A 23,935-nucleotide genomic window follows, 5' to 3' on the forward strand; every position below is an offset into this window, starting at 1 on the left:
GGAGCACATTAAGTGTTCTCACACATCACACGTCACTCGCTTGACCTTTCAGTGTGACAACAGCCTGAGGGAACATTGCAAGGCTCCCCTCTCTTGCCTCTCAGTTTTGCCCCCGTGCTTCTGGCCTGTTTACAGACACTTTGATATGCAAGCATCTGCGTTCCCTCCAGGCAGGGAAAAGCAACACGCTACACAAGAGATAAACAAAGCTTCTTCCCCTCAGCTCTCTCCAAACGACACCCACGAGAGACTCTTTAACACCGAAGGGCCTGGATGTGCTCATTATCCAGTCAGTTGATGGTCTTTGTTAAGAACACTGGTGTTTTCTAGTGCAACTTGAATTACCATGTTAATTAATGGTTAGGTTGTAGGTGGTTGGGAACCTTTCCTATTCTAGGTAGACCATGAGGGAGAGACTCATCTCTGTCATTGGCCTAGAAATATTAGTGTCGATTATAGGCCTATTCCATTGACGTACGAAGGAATACGCATACTGAAATGTCACAAAAAGGATAAGGATATAGCTTGTCTGTGATCACTTGCACAGTTACCCTGTTTGCCCTCTGAATATCTAAGAGAGTGAAAAACCGATGAGCTGAAGCCACAAGAGACAGCTGCTCTGTCTGGATAGATCACAGTGGCCTGTTCTCTTTGAAACACAATCACAAACCTCACTGAGACTTTTCCTCTGAGAGACGAAATCCGAGAGATGTTAGAATGACTATGATGGAGAAACGGAGAGCTGAGAAAGGCAAAAGAGAAGGATTGAAGGCGAGAGCCTCGAAGAAGGGGTAATAGGGGATGGATCTGTCAATAGGGGATAAAACCCAACCGGCAAGAGTTCATTAATCACTTTCTATTAGCCAACCATGATGAGAGACAGACTGGAGACCTGCAAAAGGAAAATACAATTTATCCCCCCTTTTTACCCACAGCATTCACTAGACTAACCAGGGGACTCGAAACCCGAAGAAAACGAACCCTTGAAAACTAATATGAGGCTATAAGAGAAGGATCTAAATCACAATCTATGGCAGCCAGGGACCACCAAACCCCCAAAACACTAATCAACACTGACACCTCCAACTATTCATTTCATGTTCGAAACGGAAAAACAGCCTGTGGAATTTTGCAAAGTTAACATTAGATGGAGGCATTCCGAAGTTGCTCTTGTCTTTCTAATTGGTTGAGTCACTGGAGGAAAGTGTTTGATCAGAGTATTGCGTCTTCATAGGAAATCGTCAGGATTTGCATCAGGATTTTGGGGAGTTTGTTTTTGTTTTTGGTAGCAGAGGAGAGAGACGTTCTACCACCTTAATGAATTTACTCAGGAGCACAAAGACAAATACACGTAACTTTAAGTCTGCCCTCACACCTCTCTATTTCTCACAGTATTAAGTGTAGCCTTGTATTCTTCACGAGACTTTGTGGAGAAAATCAACATGGCTTCTGCTGTTTCTTTCTGAAAACCGAGGAACCATCTACACCGAACAAAATTAAAAAAGCAACATGCAACAATTTCAAAGATTTTACTGAGTTAGTTCATATAAGGAAATCAGTCAATTGAAATACATTCATTAGGCTCTAATCTAGGGATTTCACATGACTGGGAATACAGATATGCATCTGTTGGTCACAGATACCTTAAAAAAAAGGTAGGGGTGTGGATCAGAAAACGAGTCAGCATCTGGTGTGACCACCATTTGCCTCATGCAGCACGATACAGTAGAGTTGATCAGGCTGTTGATTGTGACCTGTGGAATGTTGTCCTAATTCCCTTCTATGGCTGTGCGAAGTTGCTGGATATTGGTGGGACATTATTATGAAAAGGTAACCACCACACTGAAACTTTTATTTTGAGTGGATTCCGTCGCATCGCTTATTGATGCTGACTTGACACATGCAGCGCGTCCGCAGTGGTGAAACACACTCACTGATCAATACAATAACGTTCTCGCCACCCCCCATCCCTCACACACACTGATCCAATGAAATGACAGATTTCTTGACACACACACACACACACACACACACACACACACACACACACACACACACACACACACACACACACACACACACACACACACACACACACACACACACACACACACACACACACACACACACACACACACAGATCCCATATAATTTTTATTCTGCAACACTGTTTTATTTTAAATGTGAGACGTCCAATCAGATAATACAGATCATCTTCAGTTAGGTTGATTTACAGCTAAATACGCAGATGTGTTCTGCAGGCATTGCACATGTGGATAGTTAACTGTCATTTAAGTTTTTAAAACGTGCAGCTCCCTCTTCATCTACTGCTGCGTCCAATGTCAACAACAAGGCAGACAACCCGGTCCCGGTCAAGAAGAGAAAATATGAATCCGACCTCATCAAATATGGTTTTACATATAAGACAGGCAGGGTGAGTGTGGACCGCAGTGCGTCCTATGCAACGAGCTATTAGCTAATGAGAGCATGAAATCCCTCCCAAATGAAAAGGGATCTGGACACCAAGCATCCAAGAGTTAAAGATAAGACAGCTGACTTAAAAAAAAGGAAATGTCAATATCTGGAGGCCTCACAAGATTCATTGAAGAACCTATGCACGGTACAAGAAAAGGCACTTTGCGCATCATACCTTGTGGCCCAGCGCATTGCTAAGTGCAAAAAACCCAGACCAGCACAGAGGATCTCATACTCCCTGCTGCGATTGATATGTGAACTGAAATCTTGGGAGAGTTTGACGCCAACCAACTTAAAACCACATCCATATCCAATGACACCACGAAGAGGAGAATTCAGGACAGACAGAGCGCATCAGTGCAAATGGCCATTACGCACTGCAGCTAGATGAATCCACTGATGTGGCTAACCATACATTCGAATGGGATGGGATAATAACTTTGAGGAGCAGTTCCTTTTTAGTGCTAATTGGCCCACCACCACCACTGCGGAGGCTATCTTTAACACAATGAATATGTACCTGGGCTCCGTGGGACTGGCCTGGGATGGGTGACATGACGGGAAAGCACCCCGTTGTAGTAAAGCAGATCCTGGAGATGGCACTGAGTGCGACGTGGAACCACTGCTTAATACACAGGGAGGCATTGGCAACAAAGGACATGGTGCCTGAGCTCCACGCCACTCTCCAGGATGTGATCAAGCGTGTCAACTATATCAAAAAGAGTTCTAGGAAAAGCAGGTGTTTCAGGCCTTCTGCAGGGATATGGGGAGGGAGCACCATCAGGTGCTGTATCATGCAGAGGTCCGCTGGCTTTCCAGCTGTAAAGTGTTGGGTCGTTTTTATGAGCTTCGATTAGAGATTGCTGCGTTTCTTTTGGTAAACAAGTCACCTCTGGCCGAATATTTCGATTGTGAGGAAACGCTCGCGCAGGTTCCCTTCCTGGTGGATATTATTGATCTGAATTCTCTCAATGTGTCAATGCAAGGGAGGGGGCACAATCGATTTGTACAGGGGGACGAAGTGGATGCCTTCAAGATGAAGCTTGCCGTTTGGGCAAATCATGTTTCGGAGTATTGACACGTTTCCCAATGCTGGTTTCAATATTCAGAATCAGATCAACAAAGCGCACGGCGACACGCCATTAAATAGCATCTTGTCAAGCTGCAGGGAAAGTTTTGCGACAACTTCACGGAGGCGAACATGAGACAAGACGACTGGATACGGGACCCCTTTCGAGTGGAGATGGGAAGCGTCACGTTGCCAAGCAACGGAGAGGATCAGCTGGTGGAGCTGTCATTTGATCGTGGATTGAGCTCCCGGAAATGACACTGCCACAGTTCTGGTGCAGAGTAATGGGAGAGTATCCTGCTCTCGCTTGTCATGCAATCAGAATCAAGGTACCGTTCAGCACTACCGATCAGTGTTAATGAGTTATTGTTCAATAGGTTAATTATTGTTGTTGTTGATTCATTCTGACATTAATTTGGCATTTTATTGAACTGGTCAAAAAAAATACACCTTAAAATGTTCAAGGTTGTGAAACTATTCACATGGTAATTGCTGATTAAGAATTGTTTATGATTGTTGCTTTTCTATTTTAAACACTGGTATGTGTTACTTTTCATGAACATTATTGGACTGCTTTTGATGTCATGTTCTGAGTCTGATCATTTATTACTCCCCTCTCCTGAACTGGTGGCCTAATTAAATGGCTTATTCTCTTGAATTGATAATTAATGTTTTCTCAGTTAATATGTCTGTGTAATGACTTTCTTTAATACCATAATAGTAGCCCGTTGAGACAGAGTCTATTTTGCAAGTGAAGTCTGCCCAAGAAGGCAGCTGCAATACAACGTTACTCAATTGTCATTGTCAAATTTGGGTCCCCAGCCAAAACCGATTGAGAACCACTTGGTTAGAGCATGAATGACTGCGTTGTTAGTGGTTTAATTCTCCTTAGGTGCATAAGGTTCTGTAGCGTTAATGTGTGGGGAAAATATTTAATTTTAAACATTCTCTTTCGCCACTTTGTAAAACTAAATGGCTGAGCCTAAAAACGGATCAAAGTTTGGAACAATCCCTATACGTCAATTAGATCCCTGCCCCAGAACCCAAAGTATGGTGACTTTGACCTAAAATGGCCTGGCGTCCATAACAGGACAGATATCCGTCCACTCAGACGAGGAGACCCTCTGGGACAACTGATCGGAGGAGTTGGAGAATGGTGACAGATTGACCTCACTAGCCCAGTGACAAAGTGCGGCCGGGAGTGTAAATCCTCCCTGGGTGTCTTTATTATGCTGACGAGGTTGCTGTTTGTCATGGGCTGCCCCGTTACTGAGTGTCTCTTACCCTGGCTCTCTCTGCCAAGACCAGGAGCTACTGCTGCACAACCACATCGATAGTCATCTTCATATTGCCCAACCCCTGCCAGAGGGAGAGACTGAAAAACTGTGGGGGTGTGAGCGCGTGTGTGAGCGAGCGGGAGAGGGAGGGAGAAGAAAGAAAGAAAAACAGAGGAAGAAAGGGAGGGAGTAGAGAGTTAGAATGGAGAGCGAGAAAGGAGCGAGACATGGCTCGCTTTGTGTGTCTAAAATGGTGTTCTGTACAAAAACTGTACACACCGTTCTTTGCATGTCAACATCTATCGACATCTAAGTCTAGCTCATCTAAGTTCACAGCAACTACTAAGAGCCCGTCAAACCCGTCAGTCACTCAGGAGGTTTGAGTAGATTTCAGTATAATTTCCCAAGAGGGACAAAGCCGAAGTGCTATAGGGAATAGCCAACAGACAATAGAAAATGCTGACCTCAGACAATGTATCACCTTAACATATTAAAGACATCTCTTAGCCAGTAGATCTCAGAGAGATGATATTTGATTAGTGACTAAACCAAATTGCCTTTGGACAAAATTAACTATCCCAATGAGGGACTTACAGAAAGTGTGGAAACAGAGTGGAATGGAGGGCCTATAACTAGCCCGTTAGCAACAGGGCACACAAAGCCTGGCGGCGCTTACCTTGCTGGCTGGCACCATCACTCTCACTCACTCAGTTTCCACATAATGTCCAAACTGGCAGACCTCTCTGTTCCCGACTCCAAGAAGAAGTCTATTATCATGGAATTACTCAATGGGGAGGCCAATGACCTCCTCTCTCTCGCTCCTCTCTCTCTCCATGCTTCCACATACATTCTCTCTTACTCGCGCCCTCTTTTATTCATCCAATCCCACAGCACACAGAATTCTGGGAGAGTAAAATAATCCCATGGCACAGTAACAAAGCGTGGTTAGAATGGATCAGTTGTTCAGGGTTGGCCACACAAGACATCCTTTATTCCATCTGGAATGCCCTATATAGCTCTGGCAAACTGCCCCACCCCCTAGACAGGACTTTGGGTCAGTAAGGGGACAATCGGCTTAAAATCAACCTGGCACACTAAGACCACTGGTGATAACTTTATTAAGTGTATGCCAACCTAACAAGGGCCAAGTCAGACAGCCTACTTCTAGTGTTGGGGTAGTTGATTGTTACTCCAACATAAATGGCAGAGTAACTATCCATTAAGATAGGAGGGATTGAAAACTTGGTCAATCAGGGGACAACAGATGGCCTAAAATCAACCGCAGCACTAAGATCACTACTAAGAGTGTTTATGGTAGACGATTGGTCCTCCAACAGGAATGGCAGAGATAATATCCAATGAGTGAGTTTGATCTTACCGAGTTCAGGTCCAGGCTGGTCTCTACCCACTCCTTTGCGTCATTGTATTCGTCCATTAATCCCATTATATACAGCGTGTCCAGAGAATCCACGATGGAGGCTCCCCTCAGACCACCTGTAAAACACACAGAACACAGAACAGTCAGAACCATGGGACAAAGGGACTTGCAGTGCCAGACATCACCCTTTTTGTTCTGGGTGAAATTACAATGACTAGAGTTGAGGCTCAGAGACATAAAAAAAGACAGAAGTACCAAGACCACAAAGTAAAGTTAAGCAAAATCCTGAAATGCCAAACTACAGTGGCACAAACTACAGCTATCACATCTGCATCTTTAATCTTGAATTATGGTATGACATTGTGTAAGCTGGATGAAAGGCATCTACCTCCAAGGTGAACATTAACAGTCTATGTTACGTCCTGACCAGTAAAAGGGGTTATTTGTCATTGTAGTTTGGTCAGGGCGTGGCAGGAGGTGTTTGTTTTGTGTGTTTTGGGGTGTTTGGTTCATGTTCTATATTTTCAATTTCAATGTGTATATCTAGTTTTCTATTTCTATGTTGGGTTTTGGCAATGACCTCCAATTAGAGGCAGCTGGTTGTCGTTGTCTCTAATTGGAGGCCATATTTAGTGGGGTTTGTTTTCACTTGTGTTTTGTGGGTGGTTATTTTCTGTATAGCCTGTGTGCCTTATGGAACTGTTTTCGCTGTTTGTTATTTTTGTTTAAGTGTTCAAGTTACTTCAATAAATTAAGAAGATGAGCAATTTACCCGCTGCGCCTTGGTCCAATCCTTACGACGCCCATGACAGTCTAGCCTGCTGCATTCCTAATTGCATTCAGTGCAGGAACTGTGATCCCTATGCTCCAACGGCTGGTTGTAGATGCACTTCATTTGAGGTTATTAAATTCCCTTCACAACCTTAATAAGAAATGTTCAGAGGCTTTTATTCAATCCCACACCCCTTAAGAGCAAGATTGGAGGGTCTTTTTCTTCTCATATGAAGAAATATGCGATACGTGGCTGGCTGTAATGGAATGAGCTGTGAACAGAGGAATCAGTGTCCTCATTGTGTTACAGAGAAAAAGAGTTGCAGGAGAGACACACCAACTGGAAGCCTGAAAATGGAGTAATAACAAGAGTAGAAACTAGGCCAACAAATACCGCAGGAATGGTCATTACATGCACTGTAGGGCTTGAAAACAGAACCATAGGTACAGTAACCGATTCGGCTGAAAAAGATGATGTTCCCCTTCATGTTCAGCCGTAAACAGAGCTAAACACAGAGACTGTGTCTATCTGACGCAACAACACATCAACACAGCAACCTGGCACATAAAAGTGGTGCGATTCTTATGAGCAGTTATTGTGTGGCTCGGGCAGATATGCAAATGTAAAATCGTATCTTGAGGCGACAAAACATTCATGAAGCAGAGGCAACAGAACACAGGAGGCGAGAAGGGGAGCGATAGTTTCTCTCACCCGAGTCATTTGAATTTTGCCAGACTGTGCAATGCAGTGGGCGGCTAAGACGCCAGGGTTTGGCTTGTCTGATGTGGTTTGGGTGGCGGAGACAGACGTCAAACTCTCTTATCGTCACGCAAGCCTCCTCCCTGCAAACCCCAACTCAGCTTTCCTCTGCCCTCGAATATTTCTGCCTCAGATTTCTATTTAATGTAAATAATCATAGCATACATGCAATAGTAGCCTACAATATGTGCTTTTCAGATTACCCAGAAAGCCTCTCACATTGTTGACCTTTCACCCTACCACATTGCCTACTGAGGTCAGCTGCTAAGGTAAACGCAGAGGGCGGAGGGTGCAGGGCTGAGTGATTGGCGTCATATGCCCATGGCCTTGCCGGCTGATTCAGTACAGTCAAGTTACACACACTATCAGCCCCATGTCATATATTAGGGCTGTTGGTCACTTGGATAGTCCAGATTTTCCATCTGTAGATGCTCTACAGATGGTCGTACTATCAACAAACTATACGTTGCTAAGCAACAGCTTTCTAAGGTTACGGTTTGGGGTAGAATAAGGGTAAAGGTTAGGGCTAGGGTTAAGTTTAGGGTTAGAGCTAGGGTCAGGGTTAGTAGATAGATAGTGTTACCCGGCTATTTACTCGATTTTATCCCTTGGAGGACTGCAGTGCCTTTCTCACTCATAATTCTTCACACGGCCACTTTGCTCCAAACCTGTAAGTCTGATGTGTGGTTGCAGGGCTCAGTGACAGGGCTCTCAGTGTTTTGTCTCTCCCCCGCCACGGCCAGTCGCCTCCCATCTAAAACACGCACGCACGCACCCACCCACCCACCAACCAACCACGCAGCTACTCACCTCCCATCTAACACACACCCCTACCCACCAACCACGCAGCGAGCCATCTCCCATCTAACACACATCTCAGCCCACTTCAGCTGGGTATACCCTGGCAGGGATTCACCTTACATTGAGAATGAGAGGGCACTGCTACCGTCCAGCTATAGCTAAGCACAGAGCGGCCGATTCAGAGTTGAGATAAGCGTGCATAACTTGGGCACCACTACCCTCCAGTTAGAGTCACTGCCCAGTCACGGGAAATCCATAGATTAGGGCCTAATGAATTTATTTCAATTGACTGATTTCCTTATAACTGTAACTCTTTTACGTATTTCTTCGGTAGTTTCATATAAGCTGTGAAGGTAATGTAATGTACGTCACTGACATCTTGCCGACACTGTGAAAACTCTGTGAAAACAAAGTGAACTTTTTCCTGTCTCTAGCAGATCTCGTCGCTAAGTCCATTGCCAGCAAATAAAGACTCTCAAAAGCATATTCTCCATTTCTGTTTGTGAAGGACTCTCACTACGCATGGCGAGCACTTGACTGTACTGTTGCAATTTGATGACAAATCATGTTCCAGAGCACACAGAGAGAAAAAAAAAGCGATAGCTAATACCCCTCATTACCAATCCTGGCGGCGGCGAACGTCAGGGAGCAGTGGAGTGTGGGAAATTCCTATTGAAAACAGCAGCAACTAAGCACAGATGATTGATGGACTCAGGTGAGAGAGGTAACAGATCAATCCATCACACATTACTCCCAGGGTCCCATGGCGTGGCCCAAACATAGACTTTATTTATTTCAGAGGCCCTTCACCTGGAGGGGTCCTACACCAAGGTGTCTTGGTGGGGGTTATGAGGACTTGTTGCAGGTAGGGTCACTTAGTATTCATCAATACATTTTACACACAGGAGTGGCTTTGTTCATCACATTCAGGTAATACCGACCATTAACCATCACAGCTTAAGTGGGTAATCTATAATCTAACCTTGACAGTCAGCCACAAAAACAACGCCATCCATCCATCTGTAGCTTCTCGGTGTCGTGAGTGCCACACGTGGGTGCTTGGAGACACGAGACAGTAGAAATGATTTTGTAAATAACAGCTGCTCGCAAAAACTGAAATGTAATCACATATCATGTGTTTAAATTCATACCAATTAATTACAAGATAACCATTTGAAATGCTGTAATAAACTGATCCTGTAATAAACTGTAATAAACTGGTTTGATATGCTCCCATATTCCAAATTGATAAAAAGAAAATGAGCAAACATTGCAATTGCTACGCAACCATAATTATTTTAACATTAATTTAAGCAAATGTGAATGAATCTAATTCCTTCCCCCTAGCAACTCAGGAGCTCCCGTACAGGAACTTGTCACAGTATCAGTCATTCATATCATTTATTGTTGAGAGAGAGAGAGAGAGAGAGAGAGAGAGAGAGAGAGAGAGAGAGAGAGAGAGAGAGAGAGAGAGAGAGAGAGAGAGAGAGAGAGAGAGAGAGGTATGTGTTTTCCAGCATATGTGTGTGTGTACAAGCATGTGCGTGTGTGTGTTCATGGGTATGTATTCTATGTTGGAAATGAGTGGGAGAGATTGTATGTGTGTTACTGTGTATTGTGTGTACAAAGTGCATAGAAACCTATTTGTGAGACATTGGCTTGTGGATGTTCATTTATCAAAGCTGTCACTGGCTAGGCAACAGGGTCAGGTTGGGTATAGTAGAGAGCCTGGATACACATGATCAATCAATCACTCACTCACTCACTCACGTCCACAGACACACACACACACACACACACACACACACACACACCCAACACACAAGTACACACACAGCACGCACTGGCAACAAATTCCATCAGACTGAAATCGTGTTAACCATTGAGACAAACGGCATGACAGAACAACATTCCCTCTGAGTAACCTCTTACCCTATAGGGCTAATCAATAAATGAACTGTTCTGCTCATTCAAGTTAAAGAAATAAAATGGATGATTTGATCACCTCTCTGCACTGACAATATTGAAATTGTATTCAATAGGCTATAACTTGTTTACCCTCTCAGGGACAATGTTAAAGGCATTGTTGGAAAACCCATACTTACTGTATATACTGTTTGGAACGTTGGCCACCCTTCAGTGAGGACCATCAGTAATTACCATTGACGAAGGAAGAATAACCAGAGACAAACAAAATGATCTACCCTGCTAATTTGTTCAGCCATCTTGTTCAATTAAGCTCTCAAACTTCTACCAGAAACCGTGAGAGAAATAGCCCGGGAACATAACAAGGTGATTTGAATAGATAGGAGACTCTGGTTAATCATATTCATTACACCACTTGTACTACTGATTGTGGGTGTCCAATTACCATCACCAGGGTAACGCTAGCCTCGTTGACGTCAACGCGTGTCCATGTAGCTTCCTGTTCAGGTCCAGTGAGTGGTAGCTGGGGTACAGATTTAGCCTCGACATGTCAGTGTTCAGGAATCTAATTCGTTGAATGTACTTAGAGGTGTCTGTGTAGCATGGAACTGCAATGAGTGTAAGGGGGGGGGGGGGGGTGAAGTTGAGAAGAGAAGGATGAGAGCATATTGGAGAAAAGCCAGGGAGGGTAAAATGTGTCATGATCGTGTTCCAGGAAAGAGAGGGGGGGGGCGTCTTAACAGCAAAGAGAACGGTAAGGAGGAGGAATGTAAGAAATACCAAGGCTACCAATCAGAGTGGAGTTTTCAGCAGTATTTTCTTTTTATTTAACCTTTATTTAACTATAAGTATGGAATATCAATGTCACAGTTTAACCTCAGACAAACAACTGACAGTAGAGTCAATGAAAATCAATACAGGATGAGTGGCCAAAATTCATTTCACCTATTCGAGCTGACGATAGTTAAACCTTCACGAATGTACTTTTTCCTCATGGGGGTAACTGTCGCCATGTTATATCCTTAGTTTCAAGAATTTCCATCAAGGATGTACTCTTTCCTTTCACGTCATGGCGGTGTCTGTCGCAAGTGTGACATTCCTCTGGATCGTCAGACCTTTGTGTTCTCGGGTTTGCCAGCTACCCCTTGGATATTTCTAATACAAGAATTATTTTTTTTTGTCTACAGTTCCCAGTCCGAGTAGCTGTCTGGAGCCCAGTGAGTTTGGCCCTCTCGGGAGAAACATCCACCTCCACATCCTTCTGAAACCACCTACTGTGGGCAAAACAACCACAGGCTGTAAGAGAAATGTCTGGCTCACCTTACTTTGTTTCAGTCTACTGGGAATAAGTCAGAGAGATTGGTGACAATGTAACAAGAAAAAGTGCCACTTTTGTCAAAACACACTGTATTACCTGAAATGGTTATTGGTACTTTCAAAATAGTTTCCTACCCACTTCAATCTCACGGAACCTCCCCAAGAGAGCATTCAACCCGCACCAACCTAGATCCCCTGAGGCCAATGAACTCTCAAACCTCTCTAACTCCCTAATGGTAAACGTCACACATTCTCTGGTCACTGTAAGTAAACGGTGAGATGATCAGCAGTATATAGGCAACAGCAACAGAGCCTGTTTGAATCAAACAGAAAAACGACATGATTGCCATGGAGACAAAGCTGCTGTGATAGGAGCTGTTTACTGATGCACATTATCTAATCCATCAGCCTGAGGGGAGTTGACCCTGTTGAATGTGAAGACGTGTGTGTTTATGTGTTTGTCTGTGTATGTGTGCGTGTGTGTTTGTGTCTATGTGTTTGTGTGTGTGTGTGTGTGTGTGTGTGTGTGTGTGTGTGTGTGTGTGTGTCTGACAGTGATGTAGCACCGATGTCCAGTCGAGTCCCAACCGGCTGTAGCAGAGAGCTGGGAGAGGATGAGGCAGGGAGAGAGTGGGAGACAGTGTGTGTAAAGTCTTCCTCTCGATGTACAGCCACACAGAGCAGACCCACACCGGCTGGTGACCTGCTCTAACGTCCAGCTGAATGCTGATTCAAACCATTTATCAGCATAGAAAATGTCATAAATGGGAATGCACTTCAGAACGCTTCAAGGCAATAATACCTGTTGACAACTTACTTGTAGACAATCTACAAAAATGAATTACCTCTCAATTACCTCTCAAACGTCTATCGTTTCATATTATGCTCTATCGTTTATTTCGTGGTGTCGCAAATCCCACTCTTTACGGCAATATTTTTTGGCAATTGGACGACGCTTTGGGCTCTTCCACACATGCCATGTGAAAGGAAATTTGCAACACAAACAAACATGGAGGAGAGTGAACGTGACACAGAGCACAGAGACACACGGAGCTCGTACCAAAAAGAGGGGCTACTTCGGTCGCATGGACGTGGTTTGGGAATGAAAAGTCTGACACGGACCAGAAAACCGTCCTCTGAAAAATATGCCGCAGGCCGGTCCCGACAACAGGCTCAAACACCACTAACCTCTTTTACCACCTACGCAATAATCATGTGAAACAGTACGGAGAGAGTCTACGGATGAGACGCAGAAAAGTACAGTCGAGTGCTCAAAACAAACCCCCGACTCAGACGTTACAAGAGGCTTTTGCCCGCGGCACACCATATGGCAAAGCATCACAAAGATGGAAGGAGATAACAGCTGCCGTTACAACTTACATCTGCAAAGACATGGCCCCAATTTACACGGTCGAGAAACGGGGATTTCATGAGTTGGTGCGAACACTCGACCAAAGGTACCAAATACAAATTGATGTGTGACACGTATTAATGCCAAAATAACATGCAAAACAGGCAAGCCCCCAGAAATATATATATTTTAGGCCTATATTTATTTTGTTTGCAACTATAGTTGAAGTGTTTTCTATTTACCTTTTTAGATTTTATACATTCATTCATTTTGTTACATGCTTAATTGAAAATTTGCACAAAGGTTCTAAATAAAAGGAGAAATAATCAAACATGAGTAAGTACCTATAATTTGTTGAGTATAACTCAAAATGTAATAATAAATAGGCCTTTACATGTGGTCATTTTATATAAACTATTTATTAATTGAATTTACAGAAAATGTGCTATATCGTGATATGTATCGTTATCGGGATATGAAATTACCTATATCGGTATATGAGACTTTGGCCATTTCGCCCAGCCCTACCTCTCATAATACAGAGTAAACCTCTGGTCTGACAAGGTCCCTTACACTATATCACCCCTAAACGAAGTACTGAATGCAGTGTGCCTGTATGGCTGTTGTTACAGTTGGTATCTAATCATCATCATCTCAGCACGGATGGCCACCATGGAAGCAGTACCCAGACCACAACACAACACAGAGAACCAATAACGTGACTCCCTCGCTCTTCATTTCGCCTTTATAATGTTCCTCAGGGGAAAACTAACAACAAGACAAACCCTAATGACATAAAGTAGACTATCCCTGTACCTGATTGGCCTCTTCTATTTGGTGTTATGGTTTCAGACACCGCAGCCAAAAAACAAGACCCAGCCAATGAACTTAATAGGCCTAGTTCCTCAAGTTGTCCACCCTGATAGCCCTCACAGAGAGAGAGAGAGAGAGAGAGACGGCTTTCTCGTTTAAATCCTCCGCACCCTAATTCATATTTTGATGCAGGAGGCTTTAATGCGCGCTGATTTTAATTGCCCCCCTCATTCTCGTTTTTCAGTTCCTACTCCTCATGATATTCCAAACTAATTGACTTAAAGCCATCTTAACATCGACATGGCGGTGCGGCGTGTGCTCCTTGAAACTAGCAACTGAATGCAAAACAAAAGACAGATGCACACATGAAAACATACTGTATACACACACACACGAACAAAAGACAGATGCACACACGCAGGCACACACACACATCACACACACAGAACCCCCCCACAGATACACAGAGTAACCAAACATGATTAGAAAGGCTATAATCATGCTGTAGCATGCACATACAGATGAGTCAGTCTAACTGGCATCATCTAATTAGCCACAATGGGAGCGTGAGACAAGCGCAGAGCATCTCGAGCCCCCCCCCCCAGTCCTGTCAGATGTTACAATATCTCCAACGAGATTACAGACTGCATACTGTGCTATCGAACCCCTCTGTCCATCCATCCACCCCCTACCACTCTCACCACCATCGATTGACACACAGCCACCGTGGGGTAGAAGATTATATCTGATGCTATATTAACCACTAACCCACCACATCTGATTGGAGGTGACAACTGTGCCACGATTGGTCAGTTGTTTCAGACCAGGATGGGCCTACGGTGCCGACAATTCGACGACATTGACAGCAATAGTAAATAGCTGTAGCAGAAAGAGCCTACACCACAAATTGGAGGAACTCGGAGTCTGCAGCTCGGTAAACTAATTGACAGGTCTTCCTGTTTCCAGACGGAGTTGCGGAGGGCAGAGTGAAGTTTGCATTGATTCTAGCGCCCGCAGGCTGTGGCTCCAGCGGTAAGCAGGTGTAGCCGATGTATAAATCTCCCCCGGTCTCTCCATCTCTCCCGGAGATTAAACAGAGCAGCCTGGCCTGTCAGCTGTGCGATGTACAAAAGCACACACACACACACACACATGCGTGGAGACAGACACACACACAGCCACCTGAGTAATGTTTGCCTGGGCCAATTAAAATGGGTTGGAATAACCTGGCCAACCTGTTGATGGAGAGGACTCGTCAGCTGGAGAAATGAAAGCAGAGTCGTTCAGCATCATTAGTGTTGGCGAGGAGGATACCTCAGAGGGAGGAAGAGTGGGTGGAGTATGTGAGGGGGATAGTGTTGTGTGTGTGATGATCCATCCTACTTTATAAACATACTGCCCCAAAGAATAGACTGTATAGACTGCCTGTGGATTTGGAAATAAAATGAAATAATCATCTATTGTAATTATAGAGAGCTTTTTTGAATTGGAACTGCTTGTTGTGATATGGGATATACTGTGGGAAATCATTTACATGTGTAGAACATTAAGTTGTAGAGCATTTTCCAACAAACCAAACATTTTGTAAAGAGAGAAAAGTCTTTACACACTGTGTACATACAGTAGCAATGAATTAACAATTCACCAATAATTGGTTCGTTTAAAAACTCAGCAGGTGCACTCACCTTTAATTGCATGCACTCACCTGTAATTTCACAACAAATTGCAAAGGTCAAAAAGCTTTCATCTCTTTTATAACATGTCAAATCCTTAACTCATCCAACAACCTTTAAACACCAGCCAAACTCTCCTTTACTCACTCTGAGAACTCAATTCATTTCTTAAACTCCACCATTTCTCTCTCTCTCTCTCTTCTCTCACTTTCTCTCTGTTTGTAGTTTCAGGGAAGCCATGGGCTCTTGGCACAGTTATCCTGTTCCCCCTCTCTCTGAAGTGTGGCCCAGACTGTAACAGTGGTTTGAAAGTTCCCCTACCCCCTCCGGCAGGATATACCAACACAAAGCATTCATTTCACACCTTTTATTTATTTATTCGTTCCCCCTTTCCTCTCCACATAGGGGGACAGAGGGGCAAACCACTATGCAGTATCTGCTCTCTAATCATGCTCTGTCTGGGCCACCGAGTCACATCTTTACCGCCCAATTACCAATGGATCCCTTAGATACCTGAGCAGGCGACCAATGAATAACCTGTATGCACAGACACACTAGTGGTGGAGTGTGAAGAACAACGATTATAATTGGTTGAGGAGGGAGAATGTGTGTGCTAGGCCTATTAGTCAGGGAGGGCCCTTACTGTTGAAACTGTGAGGTGGCCACCACAGTAACAGAAAATACTTCTGCTGTGTTAATGGGCAGAGAGGGATCGAAAATGCTGTGAATGCTAGCTGTGAATAGGAACTGTGAGCTGCATTGTCAGTGTTGTTTCAAAGGGCAAAAGCCTAGATTGTATATCAGGGGATTTAACAGAACATAAACTAAGTAAGGAGACATAAATACAAAGTATTCCAGTCAAAACTCCACATAGAAAGTAGGTCTACACCGAGAATAAGGAGAGATACTATATACAGTATACCATGGTTGTGGATATAAATGGATACTATAGTAGACTAAATAGAGGCAAGAACAGACTGATTGGTGGAAGTATGATGGGGAAAACGCAAAAACTTTGTGAGTATTCCATTGCACGGTTCAATATTTAAAGCCAACTACTGGGATATGCAGTGGCCTATAGTTTTTTATTTATTTATTTGACCTTTATTTAACTAGGCAAGTCAGTTAAGAACACATTCTTATTTTCAATGATGGCCTAGGAACAGTGGGTTAACTGCCTTGTTCAGGGGCAGAACGACAGATTTGTACCTTGTCAGCTCAGGGATTCAAACTTGCAACCTTTTGGTTACTAGCCCAACGCTCTAACCACAAGGCTACCCTGCCTCCCCATAGTGAGCCAAGGATGGGATATAAATAGAACCAAAAGTGAAAGAACCAAAAAGCTGTTCCTTAATGCGATCGTGAGCTTAAAGGCTTGAGGGAGTGACGGCTGGTGATTAAAGTGCCAAGCTGATTACTACACCCCACGGACCATGTCACGGACCATGTCACGGACCATGTCTCGCACCATGTCTCCGACCATGTCACCGACCATGTCACCGACTAAAATAGCCATGAAGACGTCATCATCTAGGTCAATGTGTCTTCGGCGTGACACATATAGCACGTCAGACGACTCGGACAAGACTGATCGGTTTACATAAACTCTGGGTCTGGGGCCAGTAGACGGGATGAGTCGTGGAAGGGAAAAACAGACATAAGAATGAGATATAAAGTTGTAGGCTTGGCCTTTGACCCTAACTATTTCTTTCTACGATAGAGTACAGTACAATCCCTTTTAATCCCCTTGCTTCGTCATACATTTTGCTACCAGTTTTTCATTATCTCGACTGTGTAATCCCTATGGCGAGGGGCTTGTTGATGCGCTCATGTTCAGTACAGTGGGGTTTTATTTGTTTGTTTTAATCCAAGGATGGGGAGAGGGGTAGTCTGTGGTGGTGAGGTTTAATAGAAATGAATTCTTCCCCCAGTCCTAAATATAGTTACTGTATGTCCTCACAGTGGAGCTAAAAGATATATTTGCATGGCTCAGAACAGTGTAGTTGTCACAGTAGGGACTGGCAACACAGCGAGACCATGACGAGCATCGTCAGCTGAAGATGAGCTTCCACTGGATCGCTGTCAATCCTTGAAGTGATGACGCAACATACTCCCTGCGATCTCAATCAGCTAGCACAATCGGCTAACACACTTGGCTGATACACACTTCTACTGTGAAGCAATTCATGTTGGGATTTATTTATTTTTTTTACTTAGTTCGCTCGCTATTCCTATTTCTACTGGCTCTCGGATAGCTCACTTTGTACCTCTTTCTGCTAGCTCTAGGCTGGCTCACTTGGTACCTCTTTCTGCTAGCTCTAGGCTGGCTCACTTGGTACCTCTTTCTGCTAGCTCTAGGCTGGCTCACTGGCTGGCTCTTCCTGTTAGCTCTACGGTAGCTCATTCTGTAATCGGTACCTATTCCTACCAGCTCTCGGATAGCTCACTAGGTAATTTTCGGCTAGCTCACTCAGCTAGCTACTTTTTCTAGCACACCCCACTAGCTAGTTTCCTCCGCTCCCTCTGATATCCATGCAGGGCTGTGGACCCCAGCTGAGTCTCCAGAAAGGAGACTTGTAGAGCTGTACTAGAGGCTGGAGCAGTGCATAGGAACCTGTAAGGGCCTGTAGGCTCCAGGCTGTTGCATTTGCTCCAGTGCCAGCAGCAGCAGAGCAGTGCAGCCAGGTCTGCCATCATCCAGCGCAAGGAGGAACCTGTACTGACAGGCGGTCTTCTCCCACAGCGTACAGTCAGAGACTAGCTGTGGAGCTAATCTCTCCTTAATGTACATACTATCACTGTACACTACTGTACCTCTTACATACTGGTATCACCTACAGTTACAGTGGAGACAATGCTTACCTGTTGCACCCCTGCACCTAATATAGGAAGCAGTGAAAATATCACTGTATAAGACTTGGATAATGTTTCGATAAACATCATAAACATCACACGCCGTCATTGTAAATAAGAATTTGTTCTTAACTGACTTGCCTAGTTAAATAAAAGGGTAAAAAAATGTATATATATATATATATATATATATATATATATATATATATATACACACACTGCTCAAAAAAATAAAAGGGAACACTTAAACAACAGATCCTAGATCTGAATGAAAGAAATAATCTTATTAAATACTTTTTTCTTTACATAGTTGAATGTGCTGACAACAAAATCACACAGAAATAATGAATGGAAATCCAATTTATCAACCCATGGAGGTCTGGATTTGGAGTCACACTCAAAATTAAGGTGGAAAACCACACTACAGGCTGATCCAACTTTGATGTAATGTCCTTAAAACAAGTCAAAATGAGGCTCAGTAGTGTGTGTGGCCTCCACGTGCCTGTATGACCTCCCTACAACGCCTGGGCATGCTCCTGATGAGGTGGCGGATGGTCTCCTGAGGGATCTCCTCCCAGACCTGGACTAAAGCATCCGCCAACTCCTGGACCGTCTGTGGTGCAACGTGGCGTTGGTGGATGGAGCGAGACATGATGTCCCAGATGTGCTCAATTGGATTCAGGTCTGGGGAACGGACGAGCCAGTCCATAGCATCAATGCCTTCCTCTTGCAGGAACTGCTGACACACTCCAGCCACATGAGGTCTAGCATTGTCTTGCATTAGGAGGAACCCAGGGCCAAGCGCACCAGCATATGGTCTCACAAGGGGTCTGAGGATCACATCTCGGTACCTAATGGCAGTCAGGCTACCTCTGGCGAGCACATGGAGGGCTGTGCGGCCCCCCAAAGAAATGCCACCCCACACCATGACTGACCCACCGCCAAACCGGTCATGCTAGAGGATGTTGCAGGGAGCAGAACGTTCTCCACGGCGTCTCCAGACTCTGTCACGTCTGTCACGTGCTCAGTGTGAACCTGCTTTCATCTGTGAAGAGCACAGGGCGCCAGTGGCGAATTTGCCAATCTTGGTGTTCTCTGGCAAATGCCAAACGTCCTGCACGGGGTTGGGCTGTAAGCACAACCCCCACCTGTGGACGTCGGGCCCTCATACCACCCTCATGGAGTCTGTTTCTGACCGTTTGAGCAGACACATGCACATTTGTGGCCTGCTGGAGGTCATTTTGCAGGGCTCTGGCAGTGCTCCTCCTGCTCCTCCTTGCACAAAGGCGGAGGTAGCGGTCCTGCTGCTGGGTTGTTGCCCTCCTACGGCCTCCTCCACGTCTCCTGATGTACTGGCCTGTCTCCTAGTAGCGCCTCCATGCTCTGGACACTACGCTGACAGACACAGCAAACCTTCTTGCCACAGCTCGCATTGATGTGCCATCCTGGATGAGCTGCACTACCTGAGCCACTTGTGTGGGTTGTAGACTCCGTCTCATGCTACCACTAGAGTGAAAGCATCGCCAGCATTCAAAAGTGACCAAAACATCAGCCAGGAAGCATAGGAGCTGAGAAGTGGTCTGTGGTCTCTACCTGCAGAACCATTCCTTTATTGGGGGTGTCTTGCTTATTGCCTATAATTTCCACCTGTTGTCTACCATTTGCACAACAGCATGTGAAATGTATTGTCAATCAGTGTTGCTTCCTAAGTGGTCAGTTTGATTTCACAAGAAGTGTGATTGACTTGGAGTTACATTGTGTTGTTTAAGTGTTCCCTTTATTTTTTTGAGCAGTATATATATCATGATCTACTATATGTGGCATTTTTACAAAACGTGGAACGCCAAAGCTGTATTATCTCATACACAGAGAAACAGTAAGCTTTCAGAATATACATGTTTCCTGCCACAAATCCCTCTTGGAATGTACGCAAGATTTGCTAATGAGACGAGAGAAGCAGGTGGCAACTTCCATTCAATAGATGGTCCCTTGGCAATAACACATTAAATAATAAGACGCTGCACTCCAAACTGTGAAATCTGAATTCATGCATTAATTGCTGTATATACAGTGCATTCGGAAAGTATTCAGACCTCTTGACTTTTTCCACATTTTGTTACGTTACAGCCTTATTCTAAAATGGATTAAATTAGATTTTTTTCTTCTCATCAATCTACACACAATACCCAATAATGACAAAGCAAAAACAGGTATTTAGAAATGTTATTCCTACAGCTCTAGGAAGAGTCTTGGTGGTTCCAAACTTCTTCCATTTAAGAATGATGGAGGCCACTGTGTTCTTGGGGACCTTCAATGCTGTAGACATTTTTTGGTACCCTTCCCCAGATCTGTGCCTCGACACAATGTTGTCTCTGAGCTCTACGGACAATTCCTTCGACCTCATGGCTTGGTTTTTGCTCTGACATGCACTGTCAACTATGGGGCCTTATATTGACAGGTGTGTCTTGTCCTAATATCTATATATTTCTCGTCCTAATATTGATATATTTCTTTATTCTCGTCCCAATATTTTAATTGATATATTTCTTAATTCCATTCTTTTACTTTTAGATGTGTGTATTGTTGTGAATTGTTAGATACTACTGCACTGTTGGAGCTAGGAACACAAGCATTTCGCTACACCCGCAATAACATCTGCTAAATATGTGTACGTGGCCAATAAAATTTGATTTGATTCGGGTAAAAAATAAATGTCATCCATTTTAGAATAAGGCTATAAAGTAACAAAGTGTTGAAAAAGTCAAGGGGTCTGAATACTTTCCAAATGCACCATATATAATAAAAACTCCACTTTGTCCATGACAGCCAATAGAAGCTCATCATAACACAACCCTTCTTACATGTGTCTCTTAGGGAAAATCTTCTCCATATGCTAGAAGCTAAGCCTTCCTATTCCCTGAGACCTAGCAAAGAAAACATTGTGTTGTGTAGAATGTCTGCCTCTAAGAAGACAACTACTGTACATTCCCTTAGAAAATACAGTAGGTAGAATAATGAGAGCTATACATATCTACTGCATCTCATAACTGGTGTTTGTTTAATAACCTATACAGGATCGGTTTTCCCCCCGCGGGACGGTTGAGCTAACGTAGCCTAATGTGATTAGCATGAGGTTGTAAGTAACCAGAACATTTCCCAGGACATATCTGATGTGGGCAGAAAGCTTACATTCTTATTAATCTAACTGCATTGTCCAATTTACAGTTAAAGAATGCCATGCTATTGTTTGAGGAGAGTGCACAGTTATGTACTTGAAAATCTATTAATAAACCAATTAGGCACATTTGGGCAGTCTTGATTCAACATTTTGAACATAAATGCAATGGTTCATTGGATCAGTCTAAAACTTTGCACATACACTGCTGCCCTCTAGTGGCCAAAATCTAAATTGTGCCTAGATTCCTAAGTCATATATTGGCCTTTCTCTTGCATTTCAAAGATGAAAAATATATATTTTTTCTTTCAATTATCTTTTACCAAAATGTGTTATATTCTCTTACATTCATTTCACATTTCCACAAATGGTATCAAGAATATGCATATCCTTGCTTCAGGTCCTGAGCTACAGGCAATTAGATTTGGGTATGTCATTTTAGGCGAAAATTGAAAAAAAGGTTCCGATCCTTAATTAAGAGGTTTCAATGGTGGGAAAAGCATCACATTTGAATGACACTGTATGTGTGAAAGATAAAGTATGCCCATCCCCCAGCACACACAAGACTATAATTATGATGATTTGTGTCTTGCCGGAGAGAACGATGGAAACCTTATTGGTTCAACATCAGATCTGTGAGATTGAAAGGAGGGTTGGGACTGGGTCTCCAGGGTGAGAGAAGTGACAGGGGAGGGGGGGTTGGGAAAGTGACTTGTCACCTGGGGCTCTGTCTCTATGGAGATATAGAGTAGATGATATCTTCCACGCTGTATGTCACCCATAACAGTGCCTGTGGGATGAGGGGGAAGTAAGCGGGTGTGAACGGGTGGGGTTGACCCTTCACTCTGCTTGTATCTATTATTTGACAGTCAGAGTAGAGGCGTCATTTGCCTAGCCATTCATTTAACCCTGTCAAAAAGGTATTTATTATTATTTACCCCTCCCTACCGGCACCTTTACCGAATGCACACTACCCCTGAGACCAGATGCACACTGGGACATAATTGGAGAGTGGGAAAGAACCTGTGTGCTCTCTGTACAGTTGGGATGGCGGTGGATAGAATGGCAATAACGTTAGGGTGCTTCCCAGTTCAACGCCTTTAAGAAAAGAATTCTCCGGATAACAGAAAAGGGAGGACAATGATGGGGCTCCAAGGTCGACTTGACACTCGGAACCATGGTGCCAGTGTGTGTCTCCTGTATGGTTTTATTCACAGTGACGGTATCTATACAGACTGGCACTCTCTAAAGATGCCTTCAGAATCTTAGGCCTCTGTATGTCTCATAGTTTTCTCTCCTACTCACATCATAATAATTCACCCTGGCTAGCAGAAATTCTTATCCATCAGAGGGAAGGGATCGAGGGGATCCACGGACCCCCAACTGATCTCTAAAAGGTTTCCACTCTGATCCCACCTCTGTGGAAGAGGAGGGAAGAGGACTCTTAAATAATAAATACCCTCAACTTCATCACCTGGGTGCATCGATCGGCTTCCATTGAGCTTCCACATGGCCTTCTCCGTGCTCCATGCTGCTTTTACGACGATTGAAGTGCTTGTGGGTTTTTTCAATAAATGCCTCTGGTTTAAATGGTACCTGGGTGTGCTGTGCGCAAAAGGTCAAGGGGTATTTGGTATTTATTAGGATCCCCATTAGCCGCTGCAAAAGCATCAGTTACTCTTCCTGGGGTCCACATAGGGGCCGAGGGGTAGTCCCGTGTCGCATTCTGGGAAGGCTGGTGTTTTTTAATTGCATCTCATGGGAGGAGAGAAAATAAGAAAAGAGGAGGAGGGGCGGCAGAGGTGTAGAGACTACCGAGGGGGGATGAAACGAGGGAAATAAAAATATATTTTGCGAAAGGACACAGCGATAAGATAAAGGGCAAGAGGAAATTGCAAAGGGGAGCGAGGAGAGAGTGGGGCGTTCTGTCTCTTTGTGTTGGGGAGAGGGAGAACTGCCAAAACACTGCTTGTAGACAATCCAATTACTAGCCATAAGAGATGCATTGTTTAAGGATGGAACAACTATTGGAGGACAATATTGTGCTCCACAGGGAAAAGAGATGCTGTGACTGCTAATGTCATGTTCTTTTCTCCTGTACTATTATGACCACTATGTTCTCCTCAGCATCTGGCTGCGTTGGGTTTTGCTCTGTATGATACAGTGTGTGCTTAAGTTAGTGATCCACATACTCTAAAGCCGCAGTAATGACATCGCTCACAGTGGATGAACATCCCTTTAAGCCCCTATTAAGGCTTGGGGATGGTTCGCCTCGCATTAGTGAGCATGAAGAGGA

The 23,935-nt window shown here is 44.1% G+C and overlaps 1 protein-coding gene across 2 annotated transcripts in view; it reads right to left on the bottom strand.

Moving 5' to 3' along the window:
- LOC106605146 (mannosyl-oligosaccharide 1,2-alpha-mannosidase IA) overlaps window positions 1-23,935 on the bottom strand; it is a 204,909-nt gene that overhangs the window by 73,303 nt on the left and 107,671 nt on the right. For both annotated transcript variants that reach the window (XM_014200495.2, XM_014200497.2), the window contains exon 3: window positions 6,200-6,315. In XM_014200495.2, coding sequence (XP_014055970.1) covers window positions 6,200-6,315 — 116 coding nt within the window. The remainder of the gene's footprint in view (window positions 1-6,199; window positions 6,316-23,935) is intronic.

This window comes from Salmo salar, chromosome ssa05 (assembly GCF_905237065.1).
Source record: "Salmo salar chromosome ssa05, Ssal_v3.1, whole genome shotgun sequence".
Lineage (NCBI taxonomy): Eukaryota > Metazoa > Chordata > Actinopteri > Salmoniformes > Salmonidae > Salmo > Salmo salar.